Source organism: Equus asinus, chromosome 4, assembly GCF_041296235.1.
Source record: "Equus asinus isolate D_3611 breed Donkey chromosome 4, EquAss-T2T_v2, whole genome shotgun sequence".
NCBI classification, from domain to species: domain Eukaryota; kingdom Metazoa; phylum Chordata; class Mammalia; order Perissodactyla; family Equidae; genus Equus; species Equus asinus.
In genome coordinates, this window is record NC_091793.1 from 38,989,222 (window position 1) to 39,007,150 (window position 17,929).

General features: G+C 40.1%; 1 protein-coding gene across 22 annotated transcripts in view; it reads right to left on the bottom strand.

Moving 5' to 3' along the window:
* ANKS1B (ankyrin repeat and sterile alpha motif domain containing 1B) overlaps positions 1-17,929 on the bottom strand; it is a 1,016,307-nt gene that overhangs the window by 48,158 nt on the left and 950,220 nt on the right. For 11 of the 22 annotated variants that reach the window (XM_044745210.2, XM_070507125.1, XM_070507124.1 and 8 more), the window contains one exon: positions 5,709-5,783. The exons of 7 other annotated variants lie outside the window; for them this stretch is intronic. In XM_044745210.2, the coding sequence (XP_044601145.1) occupies positions 5,709-5,783 (75 nt within the window). Of the gene's footprint in view, positions 1-5,708; positions 5,784-6,942; positions 7,102-17,929 lie in introns of those variants that run through there. 4 more of the 22 variants (XM_044745227.2, XM_070507122.1, XM_044745287.2 and 1 more) reach the window with 2 other exon arrangements.

Here is a 17,929-nt window from a genome sequence, read left to right on the forward strand (position 1 = left end):
TATTGATATAATGCCACTGTGATTGTCTTGGATGTATTCAGCTACCTTCCTCAGAAAACCTAACATGCAAATGAAGATTAAACATTTAAATACCAAGTTTGGTCATATGTGCATATGCATGTGCTTGAGGATCCTGATTCACAGATACAAGCACATTCACATATGAGGGTATGTCATATAATACATATGCCCACTCAGACAGACCTAAGACAGATGGACATCCCATCATTTTATTATTTTCCATGAGGTTAGCCTTGATCTGTTTTATTACTGTACCAATTTAGTGTGAGCATCTAGAAAGTCAAGGGCCCATGTTGGCAGGTCTTTTCTGGGCTCTGGGCTGATTTAGCAGTAACACATGGGCAATTTCTCACTCTTTTTTGTGGTAAAGATTCTGATATTTTGAAATTCAGTTCTTTGTTCTCAAATGGATGTAACTAAAACTAGACAATAGGCAGATTTCTAAAGCCATTCTCTTCTAACCTGGATTTGTTGGTCTTACAGATTTACTAGCAATTACATTTCTCAGGAGTTGGAAGAGTATAAAAAGGTCTCTAAAACCAAACAACCTTGGCTAGAGATCAAGTTCCACAGAAGGACTAGCAAATGGATTGACATTATAGGATTTCTTAAGGAGAATTTTCAAGGAGTCTAGGATGCGAATGCAAAATTTTGGATGTAGGTATATGTTTTGGGGGAAAAAGAAAGTCCATAGCTTTCATTAAATTCCTTGAAAGGATTTAGAAACCCTAAAAGGTTAAGAACCACAATTCTCCAGGAATAGCTAGGATGTGTGTGAGGGGAAGAGGAGGAGCATTCCAATTTTCTCTGTGTGGTTTGGATTTACATCAGGTGAAATATGAGGTGGCTGACAATGCTGGAAAGTGTTAGGCATAGGCTTTTCCTTCTGGACATTTCTAACTTGCTTTTTTTAAAAAAAGAGAAAATTCTAGAGCCCCTCAGGAATGCACAGGCTTTTTCATAGAGGCAGAGAGCTTGAAGCTTTTCTCCCTGAGATGGATCACTCCCAATCACAGGAAGAACAAAGTTAGCATCATGCTATTTCCTTGCTTCTCACTGGAGGTGTGTGACCAGTCAGAACGCCTGTAGCTCTTCTCTCACACTCTATTCTGAGCTACTCTCACGTTACTTTTCCTAGTTTCTGCTTTACTTGCATATGGCTTGGTTCTCCTATCTTCGGTCTGTTGACATTAAGAGTTTACCTGGAATATTTACTTTAGCATTTTTAGACAAAAATGCTATGTTTTGTGACTCATCCCTGACTCATTCTTGAGTTTTCTCTTTATATGACTTTTTATTGTGTAAAAGCAATAACTGCCTGCAATTAATTTTAGGATTAAGTTTTCCTCTGAAATCCTATTTTGATTTTTTCTTTTCCTTCTCTCAAAAGCCTGGATCTTTACTATCTCTCCAGTCTTTATTTCAACTGGCTGTGATTTGCTCTTAAAAAAAAAAAAAACTAGCGTGAAATTCAAAATGTAGGATATGCAGATTTCAGTATTATTTTAAAGCTGAGTGTAATAACCTTTAAATGATAATAGTTAAAACTCTGGAATCATGCAGCCGTGAGTTCTTAATTAAAAGCTCTTCCAAAATCTAGAAAATCATCCTACATCTCCTCCATTAACCTTCTCCCCCATTCTCCCACCTCCCTCCGTAAAGCAATAACAACATAGCAAACAGGTGTTGTACATTTACGTCACAGGGAACACCGTTAACAGAACAACAGAAGTTTGCACACAACTCCGTGGAATGATACAAAAGGAGGAGCTGGTTGACATCAAAAGATCCTTCGATCCAGTGTCTGCTCACGTGACAACTCAAACCAAGCATCAGATCTTCATGTTAGCCCTGTCATAGTTTAGCTGAGGTATACACTGGCCAAGCTCAAGAGGCAGTTTTCAAAAAGGCCTGAACAGACATGGCATGAGCTGGGTACCATGGGTTGTGGGGCAAGGGTTGGGAATAGGGCTGGGGGTGGGGATGGGTGGGATGAAGCTGGGGTTATGGGGACATTTCAGGGGTTAGTACACTAAGCATGCAAATCATATGCAAACTCATTCTCTAATTGTTGAATTAACTCAGGCACTTTTATAATTAAACTTCAATGTGAGTTTCATACACTTAAAGCAGAACTACAGCCAAATGCTGATCCAAATATTTACATCATCCACATGAGCCTCAGCAGCCATTTTGGGAATGACAAGCCCCAGCACATATCACCTCAGTCTGGAAATCATCCCAACCTCTGATTTGATAACCACATGAAGAAGTTCGTGGCGCATCCATTTAACTCTGTTTAGGCAGTGCCATCATCTGCTCTCCTATGACTCCACTTTGTCCAGGAACCACAAACCACCTGCTTTGAATCCACCGTGATGTGACAGGGCCTCCCTTACATGTTATGGAGGGAGATAATTACAGTGAAGAGAGATACAATCCTTATTTTATTTTCTTTGTGGCCTTGAAACATTTCTCCAGTCCAAATATTTTTTAACTCCCTACAGGGACTGAATCTACCTTTCTGGAAATAGAAACTGAGTTTTGTCATACTTGTTGCTATTTCCAGAAATTCATTTTCAAATACAGGAAAAAGCGTTCTTAAGATTGAATTGATAGGAAAATAATTTTATTTTCCTTCCTGGAAATTCATCATCTCATTTTTTCAACCTTAGATCTAAGAATATCTAGGAGACTCAGCTTGTAGGTGTTGGTTTTTCTCTTTGGAATTAATTTAATGGGAATGGATGGATTTGGCCTTATGCTATATTGTAAAGGGCAAATACGGCCGTGGCCAGGAGTCAGCTTCACCCGGTCAGCTGACAATAGAAAAAAAAAAAAAGAGTTCCGAGAACAAGGGTGCCTTAGGTCTCAGCCCTCCTGGAGGCCGAATGACAGCAGGAATGCGCTGTGGAGGAGCCAGGTAAAGGAGTGACTATATGGAGTCGCAGAAGACACCAAAGAGCAAATAAGGGCTTTTGCCTCATATATAAAATAATTTCAAACGGTGAAGCCCAGTAGTAGGTCTTGTTAAATAGGACATTCATAACAGATAATACCTGTATTTCGTCACGTAAATTTTAAAAATGAATAATTTCCCAGTTTAAAAAGTGCTCATTAAATATTAAATAAAAATCAAACAGACCTAAAAACTCTTTTGCCACAAATACTACTTTGAATCATAGCTTATCTTTAATGAAAAACAGACCTAAACATGGGTAACAGTGATGCAATAATATTTCATTAGAATAACAGAATAAAACAGGAAAAGCTTGGGGTAAAATTCTGTCATATTTTACACTATTACTGACTGGCAGTACTCTTTAAAATGCTTATGTAATTACAGAAGAGAAATTAAAATGATTCAAGGCAGTCTTACTAAATATCTTCAGGCTATTTCTCTAGAGCTTAAAATACTTAGAGAAAACCTTTCCTTTAGGTTCATGTATTGAAGGATCTTAATATTACAAGAACTTGATCATGGCTTAAAACTTCATTTACTTTGTATGTCTGTATGTCTGTATTTTCTTTAGGATATATCAACTAAACAGAGGAAAATGTACACCATTAACTATCCCTTCAATTTTCAAATAAAAATTAGCCTTCTAATATAAAGGAAAAACACCACTTGAGATTAGAGTTTCAAACAAAGAATTGATTCTGTTTAACAGGTATTCCAACTGCCAACTAGAAATTCATAGCCTGGCTGAGTTTGAAGGATTATATCTGGGCCATACCTAATATAATGTAATTTAATTAAATGTCTCATACCACTGACTGGAAAGTATAAAACCACTAACTGACTTCAGTTAAAACACACATGAAAAATTCACAAAAGTCTATAGATAGATTTTTATTGAATGGCAGATTCCAAAATGCAGTTTTAAAAGTTTGCATTATTTCAAAAGCAGGTAAAACTGCATGGTTTTAGATCATATGCACCAGATTCCTACGGCAAAATCTAAAAGATCATATCATATAGCTCTCTACCAAGAAAAGAGAAACTGAAGATATCACATATATTATCTGCTCTGAGAATAGAAAGGGGAAACATTGTCTATATTCTTATTTTCTTCTTGAGAAAAAAGTTTCTTAAGGATGTCAGTAAATAATTAAAAGCCATGATTATGACTCAGCTTTCTAACATGAACAGAAAGGTCCGGTATTTTCCAAGCCTTGTATTATTCTTTTAAAAATTTTTTTAAATTAGGATTTAATTGAATTTTTTTAAAAATAGAAGCTTTTAAGTCTTTTGTACTGAGGATTGCTCCCACCTACCTGCTTGTAAATTTAGATCTGAATATTAACAAACATTATTCTTTGCTTCTTCAGAACACTTAATGAAAAACTAAAATGATTTTAAATGACAATTGTTATTTTAAGGTTTCACTTTCAATAATTCTGACAAGTATCAAAAATGGGCTACCCAAACATACATAAGATGTATGTGCTTGTATTTATATTCCATTATCTCTAAGGCTTTGAAGAATGCTACAGACAGCTCCATGCTTATAAATATGCATACATGTATTTGGAGGTGAACGTAAGGAAGGGCCTCCTACAAACAATTACACACACACATGAAAGCAGGATCCTGTAGTAGTTCTTTTGAAAAATCTTCAAGAATAAAGAATGCTAGTTTGGTCAAATGCAGTTGGTTAGACTGAATTTGTTCCTTTGGTGATAAAGAGCAGAGATGGCCACTTCTGAATGTGAAAAAGCACTGGTTAACATTTACAAGTTCAGGAGGAACTGCTGGGTCCCCGGAGCACCAGTACCAGGCAACGTATAGACCCCACGGTCCCCAAGAGCCAGAAGTCCCATGCACAGGAGGAGGGGTGTGCCTGATGCGGCACCCTGAAAGAGGCCTTTCTCATGCCAACCCAAGAGCTCTGCTTAATGATTCTCAACCAAATGTCTCAACCTCTCAGACAGCAAGCTATCCAAAGGGAAAAATTTAACAGGAGGTGAAAATAGGATTGTATTTTAAAATACAAAATGAGAACAAAACAAACATTAAAATGTTTACTTTCCAAACAAAAATGTTTTTTTTTTTAAAGTATGCAAAGGTAAAAGGTGAACATTTGAATATTAAGCAGCTCAGAGTAAAGTGGGTCATGATTTGTATCGTCAAATGGAAAAAGGCTGAGAACCACTTTGTAGCTGTAATAGTGCCTCTCCTGGCTACACTCCTCCCACATTTGCTTAAAATTTATGCAGAATATCATGCAAATCATACTTGAATATTTCTCACAAGTGAAGCGCACGAACCTTTGAGAATTGTTAGACACAGTGGGTTGAATAGCCCATGAACATGAGGAAGTACAGAACGAGGAAGAAAAACACCGATATATACATGTATATATATATATATCTATTTACCCTTTTCCTTTCTCCTGTAAAAGCAAGTTAAAACAGACACCTGGGATGAAAGCCAAAACTCACATGGGACAGATTTTAACCAGAGACTTTAAAACCAAGTATGTTTCTCATTTTAGGACAATGTTTGCACATCAACTTGTCACAAGGCACAGGAAATGAAGTATAATAGACGAAATCTCAGGAGTCATTAGACATCACAAATTTTCTGCATTGCCAGGACATAGTCCTTATAGCTATTGACAACACTTTGCAACACATTACATAGCGCAAGTTCAGGAAGAGAAAATAACCATTTGTAACCTTACATTATGAACCTGATGGATGGCTGAGAAAGGAAATCCAGCGTTCTGATTGGTCCATATCTCACAGACAGACGACTGCTGATATAAACAGAAAACTATCTCATCTTGTCAATAATTAAAACATGGCAGCTACCAAGGCAGTATCAAGGAAGGGAAGGAGGAAAATAATAAAAACAAAGAATCACATTTCTTAAAAAAAAGAAAAACAACTCAAAAAATGTTTTGAGGGTGCTCAAGGTTTAATCATTGACTTTCAAGTCATTCTTTTGCTTAAAAACATTTTGAGTTGGCTGGAAAAAAATGACCATTTATGCATTAGTTTTATATCAAGGAAAACTACTAATACATCACATCTTGGAAAAAGCAAAATGCTGTTTACATTTGCCAAAGAGATGGGAAATACCTTCCCTCTTCACGTCATTCATTTCAGAGGATAAACAGTTTCATGAAGTTCAAGAAAGATGAGAAAAAGCATTTAACACAGGTCAAACATTTTTATTTTCTTATCTTCAAATGACTAAGAGCAAACAACACAATAAAATGACTTTCCTGATTTAGTCATTGCTCCATTTGATAAACCTAAAGGATATTTTTCCCACCAGAGTTCTCAAGGGCAAAACTGTGCTTAACAAGAGGAGAAGTGTCAGTTTGCCACCCAGCAGTCGGAGTGTGGGGTGGCGGAGGTGGCAGGAAGGAGGCTGGCACAGGGAGGGGTTGGGGTCGGGAAGCTCAGTTCTGTTACTCAAGCAGAATTTTTGGGGGAACAGCATTTGTCAGCCTAATGAATCAGCTCCAGAATTCGGACTCCCCCCCACGCCTTTAACAATCTAATACCTAACAACTATTAAAAGGCAATAATATTTGCTTAGAACCAAACGCCAAACTAACCAACACCCCCTCCTAGGAGTTACAGCAGAAATCACCAAATAAACCAACCTGGCTCCTGGCTTGACCTTTTAAAGAGTTCTTTTCATGAATGCCATCATTCTAAAAGACATGGTGAAACTGAATCACAGAAAATCGCAGAGCAACTAAAGTTATTCAGCAAGCACTGTGACCATGCCCAGAATTCACAAACAGGCCACACAAAGATGAGTGCAGGAAGGAGATAACAACATAGCCACTAGATGGTTTAGAAACTCAGCAAAGAACAACAGCACCAGAAATGAACTACGGAAAAGAAAGCTTATCCCAGGGTCAATGATTCCGCTACTTTCACCCTCCCAGAAACACTCACCAGAAATTTAACATCTCCCTCTCCAGTTACGATGGCATCTCCACACACATCTACGTCTTTGCTTCCCATCCCTTCTGCCATCTGGATGGCTTGCTGGGGACAGACTGTCAGGTAACTGGCATTCTGTTAAGGAAGCAAGATCCCCAGGGTCTGACCAAAAGACAACTCCAACCACTTCCCACTTAAAGCAGCTCTGCTATTCTCAGTTCCCTCTCTAAACTTCATGCTATTTTCTTCACATGCTATTTTCTTCCTCTTCCTACCTTATGAAAATTAATTCCCTAACAAGTTTTAGGCCCATTAAACCCCAAGCCTCGTCTCCCATGGCTGTCAGCTGATTTAACTATGCTAACGCCATGCTTTAGTAGGATTACCATCTCAACGGGCACAAACCATACTTCTAGGATACCCTTGACCTTTTCAGCACTTTCACCCACAGTTCTGAGCTAATTCTTTTACATAAATCACAGCCTCTACAAGGTTCACAGACAGTGCTAGAAGTAACCCAGGGACCACCTGTCACCTGACAGACGAAGACAATGACATTCAGAGAGGTGAGGTGGCTTGCTCAGGTGGCACAGGGGGAGTGTCACATGTCAGCCTGCCAGGATGGCTAGGAAGGACTGCCAGTCCTTACTGACGTCATCAGAAGTCAGAGGGACTCCGCAGTTCTATGGAACTTGTTTTACTGAACCTGAAACAAGTATATAAATGGAAGCAGTCCATGGAACAGCCTCAACTCCACATGGGTTCAAATACCTGAAAGTGTTACTGTTTTCCAATCATTACACCCAAATGGGCCAGGCCCAGTCTCCCCTCCTTGGTAAGCACCAGGCCACTTGACATTCTGGGTAGACCGCATAACATCCTGGTCACTTGAGTCAATAAGAAATCATTTTACATAAAACTTCAATATCATATCTGATTCAAACTTTGCCCTCCCTCACCATGGGCCAGTCTTGGGGCTTAAAAAACCTACGCTGGCTGAGACAGGCTTGATCTCCATTTTGTCCTCTCCTGCTCTTACCCCAGGAGTAGGGGGGTGTAGGTGGTATGGTCAATCTTGGATGCCCCCTACCCCAAGCTCTACCTCCCTCATGCCCTTAGTTGGGGAGGAGGGTACAGAAGGAGGACGAGAGCCTCCTCCTTACCTGGCTCTGGCTGAATTCTCTCTGATAGTTGTCACTGCTTCTCAGGGTAACACTAACTTGGCCTCTGATGCCCTCTTGTGAGCAGGTGCCCCAGTCCGGGTTCTACTGTGAACCCGGGTGAGTTTTTTGGAGGGCTCTGCTAGGGTAGGGGGTGAGGTCCCCACTGCACAGTACCTGACGTGAGAAATATGGCTCTAGCTTAACTCCCTCCAACCCCTACTGAGCCCTCCTAGCACATATGCCGCCCCTTGGGTGGGACGCACGGGAGAGGGTATAAGCCTAGCCTCCGCCTGCAGGCCCGCCTGCATCACACATGTACATCCTTACCACAGGCTGCTCTGTGACTACTCCCGCTTTCTGCCAGGACATCTCCCTCCAGTTCTCTCTTTTTCAGCTCAGGTTGCTGCTACATGCATCTGCCTGCCAGAAGTTCAACTGTGGAAAGAGATGCCAGTTTCCCCTTCTGGCAGGCTCCCCCTCTCTGAATGAGCATTCCTCTTGGAACCCTTCCTCACTAGGCTTGGTGTGTGTGGGGATGCACTCTCTCCTTTCCCTTGGGAAGGGAGGAACAGCCTCAGCTCTTTCCACAGTGGCTCAGACAATTCTCTGCCCTTCCCTGGCACCAACCTTCTGCCTATCTGCATAGATAGCCGACTGTGGCAGGACAGGACTCACTATCTCTTGGTAAATCTTGAACAGGGTATCTGGGTCCATTATTGGCAGCTTTTTATTTAGAATGTGCAGTACTTAGTACCTATGGGAAATTTCCCACTTAGCATCCTGTTATACGAACATATCTTCCAATAGTCACAGAAAGTTACCAGAGAGTTAAGGAGGGAAGGGAAGGTCTTATGCCATACTCATTTTATTTAAAAAAATCCATAAAAAAATTTTCTCAATGAAGAAAAAAATCCCATCTCGAGCCATAGACACTGAAGAAGGTTCATACGTGGCTTATACAGTCATGCACTGCATAATGAGTCAACAACAGGCCATATATTTACACAATGGTGTCATAAAGTTAGTACCATGTAGGCTGGGTGTGTAGTAGGCTATACCATCTGGATTTGTGTAAATACACCCTATGATGTTTGCACAGTGACGAAATCATCTAACAATGCATTTCTCAGAATATGTCCCTGTCGTTAAGCAATGCATGACTGTATACATTTTAAACAAGTTACAATAATAATTTTTCACTTATAAGCTATGTTTTAAAAAAAAGTAAAATCTCTATAATTTCCAATAATTATGTGACTCAATACAAATGGTGAAAAGTCAGACTTTTAAAACAGAGTTTAGGGGCCAGACCGGTGGCCAAGTGGTTAAGTTTGTGCACTCTGCTTTGGAGGCCCAGGGTTCGGATCCTGGGCGCAGACATGGCACCACTCATTAGGCCATGTTGAGGCAGCGTCCCACATGCCACAACTAGAGGGACCCACAACTAGAATATACAACTATGTACTGGGGGGATTGGGGAAAAAAAAAAAGCAGGAAAAAAAAAAGAAGAAGATTGGCAACAGTTGTTAGCTCAGGTGCCAATCTCTAAAAAAACCAAAAGAAACCCAGAGTTTAGGGCCTGGCCCTGTCAGTGGTTAAACTTCTGAGTGCTCTGCTTTGGTGGCTCAGGTTTGTGAGTTCAGATCTCGGGTGCGGACCTACTTTACTCATCAGCCATGCTCTAGAGGCAACCCACATACAAAAAATAGAGGAAGATTTGGGGCTGACCTGGTTGTGTAGTGGTTAAGTTACCGTGTTCTGCTTTGGTGGCCCAGGGTTCACTGGTTTGGATCCTGGGCACAGACCTACACACGACTTATCAAGCCATGCTGTGGCAGGTGTCCCACATATAAAGTAGAGGAAGATGGGCATGGATGTTAGTTCAGGGCCAATCTTCCTCAAAAAAGAAAAAATAGGGAAGATTGGCAATGGATGTTAGCTCAGGGTGAATCTTCCTCGCCAAAAAAAAAGAGTTTAAAATAAAGGCAGTTAATTGTGTTTTACTTATAAAGATTGTTAAAGGAAAAGCTGATACATTTCAGATAGTACAGTCATTCTGTTGTCAGCAAATAATTATCAGGCTCAGAACACAGTAATTTAAGGTGGGCCAGCTATAACTGGTGACTTCATAATATGAAATGGCTCTTCTTCCAGACATGTGGTTATTAGGCTAAGGGCTGGAAAGAATTTTTTAAATGCAAAAGAGTTTCCACTACGGAATTTCATTATATTTATGAAGATAACATTTCAGGGTACAACATTATTGAAGTACTGAGTGTTGAAAAGTTTTGAGAAAGAAAATACCAATGACAAAGTCTCATCTGGGGTCCAAATTCCTAGAACAGTAGAGATTTAAATCTAAGTTTTAAGTAAGCTTTAGAAACTCTTCGTCTGTAAAGAATAATGATAGTTCTTGACCTACTTATTTGACCAGGTTGTTGTGCAGCTCATGTTAAGTTTCATGAGAGAGGGAACTTTTTCACAGCTAAATTCCTAGGACCTAGAACACAGAAGGCCACCACACATATTTACTGAATGAATGGAATCATAGAATGTGTTCAAAATTTCTTGGCAAATGGTAAAGCACTAGAGGAACATTAATGACTGTTATTCGTCATCATTTGGTCCACTTTGTTCTTACCACTTAGGTCTTTAGTAAACTATGTCACTGCTGACACACTTCTGTTAAATGCACTGGAAATTAACCTTGCAGACTTCTCATTAGAAAAATGCTCATTTTTTTTGAGGAAGGCTGAAAAAGGGCTGCCAACTTTGTTGAAGAGAGAAGGAACATTTGTAATCATCATACTTTTATGTTCAAGGGCTGCTTGGTGAGAGCTTGGAAACAATTCTGTAAAAGGATGTTAACACCCCTTTGCAATTTCATTTGCTTATTAATTTTCTCTCCATCCCTTTCCCACACATACTGCAAAGGCTAACTTAGTTTAGCCAAACCTGAATTATGATGAAATCCAAGTAAATAGAGGTTAAGTAAAGATACAGTAGTCTTATAACTGAGATATAATCAATAATTTAATGTTTATTTCTTTGATGATAAAGTTAATACACATTTCAGGGTGTATAATTTTATCTTCTGTTGAGCCCTCTTTCCCGACCCTGGAAGTGTTTTCTTAAAATACGGCCCACATCTGTTCTTGTTACCACCATGTATCTCAGGTTACCATGAATTCAGTTTGGAAAAGACAACACATTTGCATTCAAATCTAATAACAAAATAGAAAGCATATTACTCATCTTCAAAGTTCTCCTCCTAAAGGTAGACTTCTTTTTTGCTCGACTGGTAGCAATCCAGTAATTTACTATAACTTCTTTCTCTATCATCATCTGTTTTTTCCTTCTTTACTGGAGCATTCTCAAAAAGTACTCTAACATCTTCTATTAAATTCAAACAAACCCATTCCCTTAACCCAACGTGCTCTTTGAGCCCCTGCTCAACTTGTGTCCTTCTTTAAGAAGCCAAAGTCCCCAAGAGACGTATGTACTTCCCAGGAGGTGTCTACATGGTCTCCACTTTCTCTTTTCCTGTCCTCATCTGAGCCCACGCTACTGAAACTGCTTTTCTCGGTAACCTCCACTCTGCCAAATCCAACTTTCCATTTTCCTTGACCTCCCAGACACACTTGACCACTCCTTCCATTTCTTAGCCTCCTTTGCTGGTTCCTATGATCTGATCATGCTCTGATCCCCAGAGCATCAGTCTTCAATTGTTTTCCCTTCACTGGCTTCGCTAGGTGGTCTCATCCAGTCCTGACTCCCAAATTTGTATCTTCAGCCCTGACCTCTCCTCTGAACTCCAGACTCGGATTACAGCTGCCTTCTTGACACTACTTTGATGATTAATAGGCATCTTAACCTTACATTTAATTCCCCAAACCAAGCTCCTGACTACCTTCCCTTCCCTATAAACTTTCTTATCTCAGCAAACGGCAACCCCCATCTTCCAGTTAGAGTCATTCTTTTGCTCACCTTTCACATTCAGCCCAGCAGCAAGTCCTAGTGAATCTACCTAAAATCTTCTCCCCTCCTATCACTCCCTGGTCCAAGCCACTACCTTTTCTCACTTGGATTATTCCATTAGCTTCCATACTGGTTTCACTGCTTTCCTCCTTGCTCCCTTAGTACTTATTCTCAATATAAAAGCCAAAATGATCCATCTAAACTGAAAGCCAGATCATGCTGCTCTGCTCCATTTAACTCAGAAGGAAACTCAGAGTCCGAATAATGGCCTGCACGAATCTCCAGCCTCTGGCACGCATCCCAGCCTTGCCTCTCTGCCCTCCTCTCCTATTGCTCTTCCTCTTGCTTACTCAGTTCTGGACAGCAAAGTACACTCTAGCTTCAAAGCCTCTGTATTTGTTTCCCCTTCTGCCTGAAATGTTCTTTCTCTGGACACTTCAGGACCAGCTCCCTCACTTCCTTCAGGTTCTACTCCAATGTCACCTTCTCAGAGAAGCCTTCCCCAAGCACCCCAGCATATTATATCCAAACGAAGTCTATCCTTTCCACACCGCAAGCCTTTCTTTCAAGCAGAAATTGAAAATTTGAAAAAACTTTAGACCATAGGAACCTGTCCCACTGGCACCCTGACATTCATTCAAAGATGAAATACTACGCATCTATTGGGTGCAAGGCATGGGTCACAAAGTGAGTAGGGATCAGCCCTGCTTTCAGTCAATGTTTACAGAATAGGGATTGTACGGACACGATCTTTTGTCCATTGTCAGCACCAGAAGTAAACTGGGACTGAGAGGCTGATGGCAGGTCTTGGAACAGAGCAAGCTGACAATAGCTCCATCTACTCCATACCACCAATTAGGCTCTGCAAACCTTCCGGGAGTCTGCCGGTGCTGTGCAGCTAGTTTAATAAAGAAACTTGTAGGAACAGAGCCCTCTGGTCAGATTCTCTCAGAGATGAAATTTTCTGCCTTGTTCTAGCCCTGAAAACAAAAAAAAGCTTTTCCTTTGTTTCCCCTATGTTTGTCATAACTCTTTCATACTTCAGGGTGTTCAGAATTGGACCAGAAAGAATCCAATGAGAAATAGGAAAGGTTCAGGTGAAAGCTAAAGGAATAATGAAGTCCATTCTTTCTCTTGGATGACAGTGCTTCTAAAATAAAACAAAAACAAACTTGAAGAGCGGACAAAACAGCTTCAAAGGCAAAAGAAAAAAGGGCCTCGGAACAAAGGAAGCCTCGGTCAGCAGCCAGCACGCTCGGCGGCTCCTTGAGCAGAGACTCAAATGAGATGAGATCTGTCAAAGGATGGAGTCAAACAAATTTAGTTCAGTCAAGGCATAATGCACTGAACACCTTGTATGCATCTTTTCTTCCAGCAGTGACATCCCAGCGGCCTCGTCTTCCCTGGGCACTAACAAAACCCTGCCTGGAAATCAGAAAATCAGAAGCTTTTGTCTTTCCCAAGTTACCCAGAGGCCACAGGCTGGCACCCTATCATTTCTTCTGTCCCACTGTTGTAGACACCAGAACAATCCTCTTTCTCTCCTCTCAAGTGAGTTCTGTGATTCCTACATGGCCCTCTAACTGTATGTGATTCTTCTCTTCAACTACACTATGGACGTCTCAAGTTCAGGGTTTATGACCACTGACCCCTTTTATAAAAAGTTTCAGATTATTTTATTTGCAGGGAATGCTGAACTCAAGAAAATGCTGCTTCCCATCATTTCTCCACTTTTCTGAAGAGCAGTCCTCTCAAACCTTCGTGATCGTGACCTTCCTCATGTCTATGGGGAAATGCTTGGATGGATCAGTAATCACCCACTGGAAGTGAAAAGTCAGGCCAACAGTTGTTTCTCCATGTGTGACCTGCTACTGCTGGTGTCAGCATTAATCAATCCAGCAAAAGTGGGAGGAAGTAAACACCACGTTGGGTCCTATCATAAGTACACTGGCATGATATAAATTCTGAAAACATCGGTTGCGTGCCCAAATTTACAGCTTTCCCTCCATCCCTCCCTCCCACTCTCCTTCCTTCCCTGCTTCCCTTCCCTCCTTTGTTTCTCCCTTCCTTCCTTCCTTGTTCCTCTTTCTTCCCTCCCTCCCTTTCTTCCTCCTTCTCTTTTTCTTCCCTCCCTATCTCCCTCCCTCCCTCCATTCCTCCCTCCCTTCAACTTTCTTCCCTCCCTCCCTTCCTTCCTTCTTTCATTGTTAACGCTGATTCTGGTACTGATAGCACATAAAATAAGCCCTCGGCTGCCAAAGTAGAAGAGAACTATAAGCTATGTGATTCCTGTTATTCATTTGTAGACATAATATACAACCTGCATTCCCTAATATGACAGTTGTAACCCTAAATGACATTACACAATTATTTATGAAATCTCTTTGCAGGAAAAAAATAGAGCAGAGAAAAAAAAAACAGAACACTGTCTGTGCAATCCAGATCCTATTGTACAGCTCTCCAGGTTCTCTGGATGTTGCAGGGAATTTAAGTCAATTGGTATCATGCTGTTTATTGCAATATGGGCTATTTTACTTGTTTTACCTCAAAGGTTGGATGCCACCACTACTGATACAGACATTTTTCAGGACCACTGAAAAGCATAAATATTAATAACCCATTCAGAAAAGCAGTGATCAACTCTTTATCATAACATGAATTGCTGCAAAGAAACTCGATTTTGCAAAGTAATATTATTCTTTGCCTGTAACATGTCTTTAAAATATATACTATATTCCTTTCATGTAAACTGAGGCTGTCATTTTCTTTATTTAAACCCATTTATTAACTATATGCTCAACATTGCTTCCTGCCTCTGGTAAAAGAGATGCATCATACAAGACCATTCATTCAATGATATTTATCGAGACCCCACTGTTTCCTCATTTCATCCTTATAGAAAATATGGAAAAACAAGGTCTAGTTGAATGATCATCTTGAAGGATGCCAATCTAAGAGGTCTCTGGTAGAAGGCTACACAGTTTTTCCCTCAGTTTTGCCTTGTTCAACAATGAAATCAATACAACGGAGAATTTACTGGAAAGGCATGCTTTTTAAGGTAAGCTTTTTAAGTTAGCACATTACATAGTTGGGGAGGATCATTGATCTACTGAGGGTTGACCAAGTTTTAAAAAGATATTGATAAACTAGGATTATGGGACAAATCACTTGACAAAACTGTTTTAGCTGGAAAGGGATAATGTAAATGTAAAATCCTGCATTGTTTAAACACACACATACACACACACACAGAACACTACTGGGGGCTGAGAAGGGAGGCATGGCTCATGGCCACTGATATTGACAAAGGCTGCGGAGTTTTCATGAAGAAAAGCTCAGTAAGAATTAACGATGTTAATGTCATTAAGCATGAACATCAACGAAGCAGATGTGCCCAGAGTGGCAGAATGAGGATGCTGTGCAGCCTATATCCCACTTCTCAGAATGATATTGGCAAAGAGCTGAATATGGTTAATAGAGTGAGGGGAAGACATCAAATTATCTTTAGTCAAAGAACTATTCTCAGCAATAGGGAGCAGATTTATTCTTCATACTTTCAGAAGACAGCATTAGCTAACTATGTAGGAGTTTTAGGAAGGCTTATTTCAATTCAATATACGGCAAAAGTTCTATCAATTAGAACTTTTCCAGTGATGACGGGGCTGCCTCACAAAGTGGGGGCTACCTTTCCAGTGACAAGTTTAAGCAGAAAATTGTGGCTGTCTATTAAGGATGTACTAGCAGGGGTGCTGCATCAAGACACAGGACTGGATATATTTTCTGGCCGCTTTCTACCCTAAAATTCTCTGCTTCTCTTTAACAGAAGCATAGAAGAATCTTCTAGCCATTAACACATATAGAGAATGCAAGTTACTGCAAATTTTTGTGATGCTGCATTAAAACCTTGTTAAGATAGAGACCCATACAGAAAGGGGGTCACATCTCACAATTGTTTACAAGAAGCCATTGTTTGCTACCTCTGATTTGTAGAGAATAAAAAATTGGATGTGATGAGCAAAGGATTTTCGTCAAACACAATGTTTATCCACGCTACCTTAGAGGTTTAATTCTCTACTAACCTTGCATTTACATAAGGTATTAGTTATTATTAATAGAATTTGTCAAAGGACTTGAAAATTACACTGGGGCCTTTTGCGGTTCTAGAATTTTTAGAATGTGTCATGTCTGCTGGTACCCAGTTTGTAGAGAGAGCCCAGGGTGTTCATTCACACAGTGGTTAAAGAGCAGGCTGTGAAGCTAGACTGCCTGGGTTCAAATCCTGGTTCTACTTCTTACAATCTGTGACCTGTGGGTAAGCAACATAAACTCTCTGTGCCTCAATTTCCTCATTATAAAGTTGTATTAATCAGTGCTGGCTCTAACAATGATGATAATGAACTAACTATTCCATCTAAGCTAGGCAGGTAATATGCTAATGTTCCAGGTAGTTTATTTCTCCAAAAGATTTGAGACCATCCAAATTTGTGTCTAATCTGGAGTCCTAGAAACCTATGGTTTTGTGGTACCTATAACCTTGTGTAAAGTAATCTGATCAACAAGTATTTATAAAATGTTTATTATAAGGAATTAAAAACTGATGAAGGAAGGTCAGGCCTTGCCCCTACATAACCAACATACACTTTACTATAAGAGAAAATAAAGTATTTTAACATAAAAGATAATAACATATTTTGATATATGCTAACTCATAATATTTAAGAGTATTTAAGTATGGGTATCATCCATAAATCTTTCTGAAGAGCTCCAATGTTAATTAGGTTATATCAGAGATAGAAACTTCTTGTACAGTGTTTGCATTCTCAAGAACTATTCCTTTCATATCCGTGGAGAGGTATGAGTTTGGGCTTATAAGCTATAAAATAGAAATAGTTTTGTAAAACATAGCTAAATATTACGAGCTTTATTTAAAATGCAATGATTCCAAGTTACATTGAAAAAGGACAGCGTAACAGAAAACTAGAAGTTATCTCAAAATAATAATTTCTAAAACAACCCAAACATATACCTTTATAGTTTGTAAAATACTTTGACAACTACTACTTGTGCCTCACAACAATGATGTGAGGTGGGCATTAATCTCACTTTAGGGAGAGAAAACTAAGGCTCTGAGTAGCTAAGGCTTGTTCAAGGTTACAGAGGTAACAGCTATCAGAGATGGGATTTTTTTTAAAAGATTTTATTTTTCCTTTTTCTCCCCAAAGCCCCCCAGTACATAGTTGTATATTTTTAGTTGTGGGTCCTTTTAGTTGTGGCATGTGGGACGCAGTCTCAGCATGGCTTGATGAGCGGTCCATGTCTGCACCCAGGATCTCAACTGGCGAAACCCTGGGTGGCTGAAGCAGAGCGCTCGAACTTAACCACTTGGCCATGGGGCCGGCCCCCAGAGATGGGATTTTTAACCCTGATCTCATTACTTCAAATCTAGAATTTTAAAAAAGCTCATCAAATTAAGTATGAAAAAATGAGATCAATACCCACATGATATAACAATTATCTGTCAGACATTCTCAGAATTTGAAAGTCAAAGTGGGTGCCCACTGTTGCTATTTCTGCCTGCCTAGAAACCATTCCTGTTTCTGGTCATCGCACTCTGATTGTCTATGGGAGGAGCTCCCTTCCGACCCGTCCGTCCATGTGGTTCAGGTGGAGCTAAAATCACCTGCAGGCATGTGACCTATGCCTGGCTAATCACATCACACACACACACACACATATCACACACCCACATCCACACACACACACCACCTGCAGGCATGTGACCTATGCCTAGCTAATCACATCACACCCACACCCACACCCTCAAACACACACACACACTCCTTTGTGATTAGCTCAGA